Consider the following 10688-nt stretch of genomic DNA (forward strand, 5'->3'; position numbering starts at 1 on the left):
CACATTGGTGCCCGTAGCTGCTCCTTGAAGCTTTTTTTTTGGTTTCTAGACTGACGTCATCTTCCTTCTGGTTTCGGTTGCCATCTGATCGTCCTCCTATTTCCTGGTGTCCTTCCTGGATGGCCCCGAGACTGGCCAAAGTTAATATACTCCCATCAGAACCTCTCAGCGGCTCCCACCACGGTGGGAACCTGGCTTACACTGATTCCAGATCTAGATCTTTCCTGCTCCTTCATGCTGATGACTTCTTTCATCTTTCTTCTTCTTCTGTGTGTGTGTATTGGTATTGGGGTTTAACACACTGTCTCAGGCTTGGCTTTTTTGCTCAAGGCTGGCGCTCCACCACTTGAGCCACAGCTCCACTTTTGGCTATTGAAATGCAATTCTCAGATCTCAGCTAGGATTGAGTAACTAGGATTACAGGTATGAGCCACCAGCTTTTGACTTTCTGTTTTTCTTGTTACCTTATATAGAACTGAACCCAGGGCCTCATGCACTTGGCAAACATGGCTCTCTCCCTATTGAGCCACACACCCAATCCAATTTTGCTTCCTTCAAAGACCTTTCCCCCTCCCCACTGGGTTCTGTCCCCCTCCCTCTGCTCTTGACCAGCACCCTGTCACCCAGGGATGGGGGAAATCTCTCCAGCTGATCCCCTCTCTCACTCTCTCTAAGCATAGGAGCCTCTTCCTTGTAAGGGTGGGGCATAGTCTTGAGTACTAAGAATTGTTTAGCTTGGGGATACAGACTCTGACTCCTCTCTTTTCCACTCCTGAGGATCCCAGGGAAGGTAGAGGGTCTTTCTTTCTCCCGACACCACCCCCACTCCCCCCCCCCAACAGGTGAGCAGATGTGGCCTGGGGCTTTCCTTTCCAAGGTGCACCGGATCCATACAAAAGGTCTATTGTCTGGGAAGGACCTGCACTGAGAGCCCAGTCCACGGGCAGTGAGTCCCATGGGGTCCTGATCCACACCACAGAGGTTCCCAACCACCGGAGCCCAGATCCACACCACGGGTGTCCCTATCCATGGGCGGGAGCACCCCACCGATCCACGAGTGGGAGTGCCCATGGGGTCCCAGTACACACCACAGGGGCCCCGTCCACAGCCAGGAGCGCCCCACGGTCTCCTCCACACCACGGGGGACCGCTTCTCCCCCCAGCGGAGCTGGGCTTTGTGGATGGGACTTGCCACTCCACCCCGGCTCGGGTTGGTTCGGGCCCTGAAATCCCCCAGCATGGCAGGGAAGTGAACACCAAACCGTGCTGCACCCCTGCCCCACTTTCTACTTCTTGAACCCCTATCCTGCTCTAAGCTCCAGGCAGTAGGACAGGGCACCCGGCCCAGGGCGACTCCCGGGTGGGCGCTCAGGACAAGGAGGTGCCCAGCGGCGATTGCAAAATGAGAAAGACTTTTATTGAAAAATACCAATGGCCCGGCTTCTTGGTGGCCGGGCCGGTCGATCGGAGCACACAGCTGGCTTTGGGGCTGGCAAGACGCGGCGGGTGGACACCGAGCCGGGCGGGCGGCCGTCCAGGGAGCTCGGCCCCGGGCCCCGGGCGAGCGGCTCCTCGAGGGGTGGCCTCCGGGCTCGGCCTCTCGGGGTCCAGCGAGGGGGCGGCGGCGGCGCCGGGGCTCAGACGTAGTCCTTGCGGTCGTAGGCGGGGCCCGCAGCGGGCGCGGTGGAGCGCGGCGCGGAGTAGAGGACCTTGGTGGGCGCGTACTTGTCGCGCGGGGGGCAGGAGCAGCAGAGCAGGGCGCCCCCCAGGAGCTGCAGCGCGGCGGCCGCCCAGCCCACGTAGAGCCCCGCGCCCAGCTCCCGCTTCTGCGACTCGGGCACCAGAGGGTTGTAGAAGTCGCGGACGATGGTGTTGGCCGACCAAGATACGGGCACCAGGGTGAGCAGCGCGGCCAGCAGGAAGAGCACGCCCGCCACGATGGTGATCTTGGCCTTGGCCGTGTCGTCCTCCACGCAGTTGGTGCACTGGGCGCCCACCAGGGCCACGAGCAGCCCGAAGGCGTCCAGCAGGATGGCCACGATGATGAGCGCGCGGGCCGCCTGAAGGTCCTGCGGCAGCGCCAGCAGCGAGTCGTACACCTTGCACTGCATCTGCCCGGTGCTCTGCACCACGCAGTTCATCCACAGTCCCTCCCAGGTGATCTGCGCCGTGATGATGCTGCTGCCGATGAAGGCCGACACGCGCCACATGGGCAGCGCGCAGCTCACGATGGCTCCCAGCCAGCCCAGCGCGGCCAGCGCCGTGCCGGCCAGCTCCAGGCCCATGGACATGGCCGGCTCGGGGGACGAGGGCCGCGGGCCGTGCGGCTGCGGGGCCTGGAGAGCGGTGGCGGCGCCGGGACGGGCGGACGGACTGACAGGTGTGCGCCCGCGCGCGTAACGGCCCGCTCCGCGCTCGCCGCACTCCCGGCTGCGCTCCCGGGTTTGCAGGCAGCGACTGCAACAGGGCCGGGCTTGGGCCGGGCGGGTTGAGCTTAGCTCGGCGCCCCGCGCCCCACAGGGGGCGGGAGGGGCGGGAGCGGCGGAGCCACGCCCTCCCGGACCCGGGACCGTGACGCGGACCCGCCTCTCGGCCACCGCGCGCCCCCAGTGGAGGGCGCCAGGTGGGGCTCGGGAGGGCGGGGTCTGCATCCTCAACTCCGGGCTCCTGGTCCATGAGACTCACAGACCAGTTCTCTGGGGCAAGCCGGGAAGGGGTGCTTCATGGATTTGGGGTGCAAATCACGAAGGGCTCGACCTCCCTATCCGGATCTCAGCACCTTTCCCCCTCCCGCTGGCATCTCTGGGGCAGGCGGATGGGGGCGTGGCCGGGAGGCCACGTGACCGTATAGTGGGCGGGGCTTACGTGGGCGGGACCAACCACCTGGACAGTCTATGGGGCCGAGCCAACCGTTCAGGACAACGAGAGAGTGGGCGGGGCCAGAGGGGCGCGGCCAACCACCCGGGACAGTGGTTAGTGGGCGGAGCCACTGGGGGCGTGGCTGTAGTTGTCCTAAGTGGATGGCAGAAGCCTGAGCTCAACACCTGTTCTGGTCGCTGGGTCCTCTGCAGCAAGGCACGCCTCAAACAGGCCTGGCCTAACCTAGGAGGATGGAGTTGTCCATTCTGAGGGGTGCTGGACTCAGAAGCCAGTGTCGGCCCGCACAGGTGCCCTATAGTGGCCTCCAAACTGGGCACCTGTGGCTCACATCTAGCTAGCCAGGGGGCTGAGATCTGAGGATCGCAGTTCGAAGCCAGTCCAGGCAGAAAAGTCTGAGACAGAGATAGAGACAGAGACAGAGACAGACAACGAGGGACTCCTATTTTCAATCACCCTGCAAAAATCCTAAAGTGGAGCTGTGCCTCAGCATCGAGTGGAAAAGCTATGACAGACAAGCCCTGAGTCCAAGCCACAAATAATTTTTTTTTCTTCTGCAGCTCTTGTGTTGTTAGAAAACCAGGAGTTCAGGCTGAGCTGCCTTTTCCCATCCCCCATTGAGCCCCCTGGCTTCTCAGAGCCCAGGCCCCCTCCCTTCTGTCTGAGTGAGTGCCAGGGCCCCCTCCCTCCCACTGAGGGCCAGGAAAGAGATTTAATCCAAGCCAAAAAAAAAAAAAAGTTAGAAACTTCGGCAAAGCTCTTGATTTGCTCTGGGCCCTTCCTCCCCAACTTGTTGCCAGCCATGGGGTTGGACTAGAGGTCGAGTGGTTCTACCCCTCCTGTCTTTTCTTGTCCTGTCCTGCCCTGTGCTCTCTTCACTGGGGACTGGACAGCGCTTGGCTGCCTGCTTTAGCTCTTAGATGCCGCAGTGTGAGCACTCACCACAGTCCCCTTTGGCCCCTGTCCCCTCTGTGGGGACATTCTAGGTGTCCTCTAGCTCACTCTTTTCCTAGCAGGTTTTGTCCCCCACAAGGCCATCCCTGGCTATGAGGGAATAGTGGCTTCCTACCCCACAATTACTATCCTGACCCCTTCCTCTACGGTGCTGAAGATTATTAGCCTTCTACCACTTTAGCCACACCCACAACTTTTGCTTATTATTATTGTTATTAGTGGGACTGAGAATTGAACTCAGAGCCCTGTACATGCTATACAAGCAGTCTACCACTTGAGCCTCACCCTAGTCCTCCTTATTTTGCTTTTTAGTAAGGGGCTCAAACATTCTCCTGGCTGGCCTCAGACTGCAGCGTCTTCCTTTTCTACCTCCTGAGTAGCTGGGATTACAGGTGTATACCTTCATGCTTGACTCTCTTATCCTCTTTCATACTTATGTTCTCTAATTTTTTCATATATATGTATATGTATATATGTGTATGTGTGTGTGTGTGTATGTATGTATGTATATTGCTGGTACCGGGATTCGAGCTCAGGGCTTTGTGTCTGCCCAGCTTATTCAGCTGATGTTCTGCCATTTGAGTCACACCTCCAGCCCAGCTTTTTGCTAGTTATTTTGGAGACAGTCAAGAACTTTTGTGCTTGGGCTAGCCTTGAACCTTGATCTCATCCTCTTTTGTAGCAAGGCTTAAAGATATAAGCCACTGGCACCCAGCTTCTTACTTATTTTTAGTTGTCTTTCTTTTTTCTCCCTTTACCCCAGTCTGTCAGCTCCATTGGAGCTGTTAGAATATTCCAGAATGGACAAAAGTTCTTTGCTGCTGTAGACCCAGCACCAGGCACAATGCTGGGACTGGAGCCATAGTTGACTTAGTGGCTCTTCTTCCACTGCCTGTGGGACTGATTCTGAGAAGCCTCTGAGTTTATGTTTGCTCAGAGAGCTTTGTAATCTAGCAGGAAGCAAGGGATTCTCAAGCAAGCTGAAAGGATTGAAGAAGCAAAGCCAGGGAGTCTTCCTTCTCTCAGATCACAGGCAGGCCAACCATGCCTTCTGCATGAGAGCTCCAGCCCTGGTGGTAGGTGAAAGACATAAACAGGGCCATAGACACATGGAAACCAGGTCCTTCTTTCCAGGGCAAAGGTCTGGGGCCGGGGCTGCTGGCAGGACTGGGAGTGCCCGGGCAGAGGGCCCATTGGGTGGCTGGGTAGGGGCTGCTCCAGAGAAAGTTTGTGTAGTCAGGGTCTTATGGATGGAAAACTGATCTTAACTGCACTTTTCAGGACAATGGGTGTGGACTAGAGAATAGTGCTCCCTTCCCTCCAGGGACTCCTCTAGGCTTTGGCAAGTATTGCCAGTCGGGCCCAGATTGGGTATCATGAGCCCTGACTTGCTAGCCCAGTGGCTGGGCACAGTCATTTAGTCTCTCCTATCCTCATTTGCCCTCTATTATTTATCTATTAGTTTCTTTTATTTTATTTTTGTTCCAGCCATAGAGCTCAAACTCAGGCCCTGGGCATTGTCTCTTAGCTCTTATTGCTCAAGGCCAGTGCTCTATCACTTGAGCCACATCTCCATTTCTGGCTTTTTTGGTGGTTAATTGGAGATAGGAATCTCACGGACTTTTCCTGACTAGGTTGGCTTCAAAGCATGATCCTCAGATCTCAGCCTCCTGAGTAGCTGCAGTTACAGGCATGAGCCACCAGTGCCCAGCTTCCTTCTATTTAAGTCAAGAAACTGATGTCTTGGTGACTCACCTTCCAGGATTGTTCTGGGCAGAAAACAATCTGGGCAGGGTATGCAAATGTGATGCACAGATAAATGGTTTGGGGATAGAGTGACAAGCAGTTAGGTCTAAATCTGACCCAGTCATGAGTTCTCAAAGTCAGTCTTCGCCCCACCTTGACTTCCTCAGGAGAAGGTCCTGTTCCCAGTTCCCAGTCCCCACAAGGGAGCTGGGGGCTGGGCAGGCTGGAGGGAGGCTGGGCACGAAGGGGTGGCTGGCTTTTGAGCGTGCTGGGCAAGGCTGATCACAGAGAGGCAAACAGAACCCAGCTTCTTGCCCAGGGGCCAAACTTCAAGGACTTGGCAAATAAGACTTTGGCTCCAGGCAGGGTGCCAGGCGGGTTTAGCCTGGTATCTCCTGTGGGTCTTAGAAGTGGATCATAGAACCAAACGAGTGGGGCTGACTGAAAATTGGGCAAGGAACATCAAAACCAGTACATGGCATCACCTCACTTGGTTTAGCATGACAAGTATATAAAAGGACTGAGGGTGTGGGAGACCCTGGCACCCCTCTGGTGGGGGTGAAAATGAGAGAGGGCTATAGAGGCTTGTGGGCCCGGCCAAGTTCACGATGTGGAAGACATGCAAAGGACAGGAAATCAATGTGTGGAAGAGACTCCCGCATTGCTGTGCTTATTGTATCTATTCAAAATGTCCAAGAAATGGGAGCAGCCAGATTCCCATAATAATCTCTGTGACCCAGGAGGCTGACAGCTGAGGATCAAAGTTCAAGGCCAACGTGGGCAGCAAAGAGAGGCTCTTATCTCCAATTAACTAGCAAAATGCATCCAGGGAGGTGTGTGGCTCAAGTAGAATAATGCCAGCCAGTAGTGAGGGGCTGGGAAGGTGGCTCAGTGGTAGAACGCTTGCCTTGCATGCCTGAGGCCCTGGGTTCGATTCCTCAGCACCACATAAGCAAAAAGAAAAAAGCTGGAAGTGGTGCTGTGGCTCAAGTCGTAGAGTGCTAGCCTTGAGCTGAAGAGCTGAGGGACAGTGCCCAGGCCCACAGTTTAGGCCCCACGACCGGACCCCCCCCCCAAAAAAAAAAGCTGAGTGAGAGTGGGAGGACCTGAGTTCCAGCCCTAGTACACACACACACACACACACACACACACGTGCACAGGTGGGGTGGGAAGATGCTCCCTGTAGCAGGTGCTGTGTGAACACTGGGCTGCTGAGTCCAGAGACTAGGCTGAGAGATTCCAAGAAGCAAAAGGCCAGCAAAGCAGGCACACAGAGAAAATCGCCTGCAGCTGGATCAACCTGTGCCTGCAGCCACCCACCTGTTGCCCCCTCAGGAAGTAGCCTCCAGGTCCCAGCACCCACTTCTCCCCAAGGGCGAGACTCAGCTCCCTTCTCTACTGGCCTTAGGCCCAGGCTCCCCACCCCAGTGGGCAGTCTGTTGTCCTGCAGGCCCCAGGGTCAGGGAGAGGAACAATGAGGAGCCAGGTCCAGGGAGTTTGGGGCTCCAGTGCTATGTAGTGGCCAGGGATGAGGTGCTGGAGGAGGGGGAGGCTGTGGTCATCAGTCTTTGGGGAAGTGTTCCTGTTTAATTGGTGCAACCTCTGTTGTGTGTGTATGTGTGTGTGCGCGCGCAAGCACATGCACGTGCAGGTGCGCGCATGTGCAGGATTTGTGTGTGGGTTGTCTGCCTGTGTATCAGTGAGAGATAAATTGATCATAATGCATTTAAGTGGTCGAGCCCTGTGGCTCATACCTATAATCCTAGCTCCTCCTCACCACACTGAGGCCTGAGGATCACAGGAAAGTCTGGGAAACTCTTATCTCCAAAGAACCACCAAAAAGCCAGAAGTGGAGATGTGGTTCAAGTGGTAGAGTGACAGTCTTAAGTAAAACAACTAAAGGACAAGTGTTCAGGCCCCCAAGTCCAAGCTCCAGGACTAGCATGCGTGCACGTACACACGTACATGTACACACACACACACACACACACACACACACTGTAAAATACCATAGAGCACTGGGGATGTAGGTGAGGGGGAAAACATTTGCCTCTTATATCCAAGAGCCTGGGCTGAGTAAAAGAAAAAGAAAACGCTGGTGGCTCACACCTCTCATCCTAGCTACTCAGGAGGCTAAGCTCTGAGAATCACAGTTCAAATCCACCCTGGGCAGGAAAAATCTATGAGATTCTTATCTTCAATAACCCACCAGAAATGGTGCTATGGCTCAAAGTGGTAGAGTGCTAGCCCTGAGTGGAAAAGCTAAGGGACAGTGCCCACGCTCTGGTGCACGACTGACCAAAAAGAAAACAAAAACCATAGAAACCATACAGTGAGATTCAGTGCCCTTTACCCCGCAAAGAAGGATGGTGACAGCTTGTAAAATTAAGGCTCAGTGCCAGGGGCAGGACATTGTGTTCCATACCTCCCTCCCTCCCAGCCTCAGCCCTGCCTTGCCCCTGACAGCCTCCAGTTTGCTCTCTATTTGGAAGCTGTCAATTCAGGAAAGTAATAGAAATGGAATCTTGCGTTTATAACCTTCTGTGACTCAGCTGATCCTAGCATGGAGATCCCTCCACAGTGTGTCAACAGAATTGTTACATTCTACCAGTCATTTATTCCTTTTTTCACAGCTGAGGGATACTTGCTGTGCATGCATGCATCTTAGTAGTAGGATAGCTAGTGATCTTCAGGTTGGGTGATTAGAAATAAAGTGGCATCCAGGCACCAGTGGCTCAAGTCCGTCATGCTAGCTACTCAGGAGGCTGATATCTGAAGGTCCAGGTTGTTTTTTTTTAAATTATTATCTTTAAGTGGTTGTACAAAGAAATTCTGAGGGTCCAGGTTTGAAGCCAGCCCACATAGAAAAGTCCATGTGACTCTTATTTCCAATTAATTAGCAAAAAGCCAGAAGTGTTGGGGCTGGGAAGGTGGCTCAGTGGTAGAGTGCTTGCCTTGCATGCCTGAGGCCCCTGGGTTCGATTCCTCAGCACCACATAAGCAAAAAGAAAAAAGCCGAAGTGGCGCTGTGGCTCAAGTGGTAGAGTGCTAGCCTTGAGCTGAAGAGCTGAGGGACAGCGCCCAGGCCCAGAGTTCAGGCCCCATAACCGGGCCAAAAAAAAAAAAAGAGAGAGAGATCCTGAGTTCACTCCCACTTCTACAGAAAAAGACAAGGGAAGAAATACCTGTAATCCCAACTACTCAGGAAGCTGAGCTCTGAGGATCGCGGCTCAAAGCTGGTACAAACAGGAAAGCTCATGGGCTTCTTTCTCCCCCCCCCCCTACCAGTCCTGGGGCTTGAACTCAGGACCTGGGCATTGTCCCTGAGCTTCTTTTGTTCAAGGCTAGCACTCTACCACTTGAGCCACAGCACCACGTCTGGATTTTTCTGTTTATCTGACACTGAGGACTCAAACCCAGGGCTTCACACGTGCTAGGTAAGCACTCTACCACTAAGCCACGTTCCCAGCCTCATGCGACTCTTATTTCCAATGAACCATCCAAGACCCAAAAGTAGAGGCATGGCTCAAGTGGTAGAGCACCAGCCTTGTAAAAAGTCTCCAAGACAGCTTCTAGCATAAGTTCAAATCCCACTACTGGCACACACACACACACAGACACACACACACAGAGTGCAAATATAACCACAGGCTAAGATGGGATGTAGGCATGTTGGGGACCAAAGCCTCATTGTTTGCTTGTTCTCAGCATGGGAAAAGCACCCTGCCGTGTGTGGTGAGAGCAAGTGATATCATGCTGAGTTTGAGAGGTGTTTTCCTATTACATTTATGCTGTGTGCGTGTGTGTTCCAGTCCCAGGATTTGAACTCAGATCGTAGACGCTGTCCCTGAGCTTTTTCATTCAAAACTGTTGCTCTAACAACACTTGAGCCACAGCTCCACTTCTGGCCTTTTGGTAATCAATTGGAGATACAAGTCTCACAGATTCTCCTTTCCTGGGACTGACTTCAAACTGTGATCCTCAGATCCTGAGTGGCTAGGATGACTGGGAGAACCACTGAGGCCCGGCTGTAGAGAATTCATTTTAACTGCTCTGTGTTATTCCGTTGGATGGCTATACCCCACAACAAGACAGTTTACACCTGCTTTCCTCTCAGTGTACATCGGATTGGCTTCCAGCTGTTCAGTGATTACAAAGATGATGGGACATAAGTCACCTGTGGAATGATCTCCTAAAATCCTACACAGCTCTCCAACATTCTGAAAAAAAATATTTTTGTTATTTTTGATAGAATCGATGTCGTCTAGACTGGTCTGAACCTTGGAATTCTCTTACCTCAGCCTCCAGAGTGCTGCGATTACAAGGATGTGTCACCACACCTGGGTCAGAGAGGTTTTTGTTGCTGATGATGATTTGTCATTCTGTGGGTGTCAAGTAGAATCTTACTATTTTATTTTGCATTTTTCTGGTTACTACTGACCAGTAATCAGAGATCCATGAAGTTTTCCTAGACTGTCCCTCTTTCTTTCCTTCTCTTTCTTTCTTTTTTTTTTTTTCGTTGTTGATTGTGGGGCTTGAACTTTTGGCCTAAGCTCTGTCCCTCAGCTCTTCAGCTCAAGGCTAGCACTCTACCACTTGAGCTACAGAGCCACTTCCCGTTTTCTGGTGGTTTATTGGAGATAAGAGTTTCAGGGACTTTTCTTGCCCGGGCTGGCTTTGAACTGTGATCCTCAGATCTCATCCTCCTGAGTAGCTAGGATTACAGGCATGAGCCACTGGCGCCCAGCTCCTTCTCTTTCTTTTTTTTTCTTTCTTTCCTTCCTTTCTTCTCTCTCTTTTTTGATGGTATTGGGGTTTGAACTTAAGGTCTTTCTCTTGCAAAGCAGGTACTCAACCCTTTGAACCACTCTGCCAGTTCTTTCTGTGTTAGTTACTTTTGAGACAAGGCCTCGCTTTAGGCCTGGACCACACTGGACTTTGATCCTCCGAATTGTTCTTCCCTTTGCACCTGGGGTGACAGGTTTGTACCACTGCGCCTAGCCATTGCTTAAGATGGAGTCTCAAGAACTTTTATGTCTGGGCTGGCCTCAGAGCTAGTCTCTGCCTCCCTAGTAGCTAGGATTAGAGGCTGGAATGGCCCCACCCAGCTGT

At 53.5% G+C, this 10688-nt stretch overlaps 1 protein-coding gene across 1 annotated transcript; it reads right to left on the minus strand.

The window, feature by feature from the left end:
• Nucleotides 1–1509: 1509 nt before the first annotated feature.
• Nucleotides 1510–2443, minus strand: Cldn3 (claudin 3). Its single transcript, XM_013033195.1, has one exon. It carries the CDS (start codon nt 2288–2290, stop codon nt 1637–1639), a length of 654 nt encoding a protein of 217 aa, XP_012888649.1. The 5' UTR covers nt 2291–2443; the 3' UTR covers nt 1510–1636.
• Between the last annotated feature and the right edge of the window lie 8245 nt (nt 2444–10688).

The sequence above is a fragment of the Dipodomys ordii genome, unplaced genomic scaffold (genome assembly GCF_000151885.1).
Source record: "Dipodomys ordii isolate 6190 unplaced genomic scaffold, Dord_2.0 Scaffold164, whole genome shotgun sequence".
NCBI lineage: Eukaryota > Metazoa > Chordata > Mammalia > Rodentia > Heteromyidae > Dipodomys > Dipodomys ordii.

What these genes read in the sequence shown, in the direction of transcription:
- Cldn3 (XM_013033195.1), bottom strand. Translation starts at nt 2,290, where the DNA reads ATGTCCATGGGCCTGGAGCTGGCCGGCACGGCGCTGGCCGCGCTGGGC.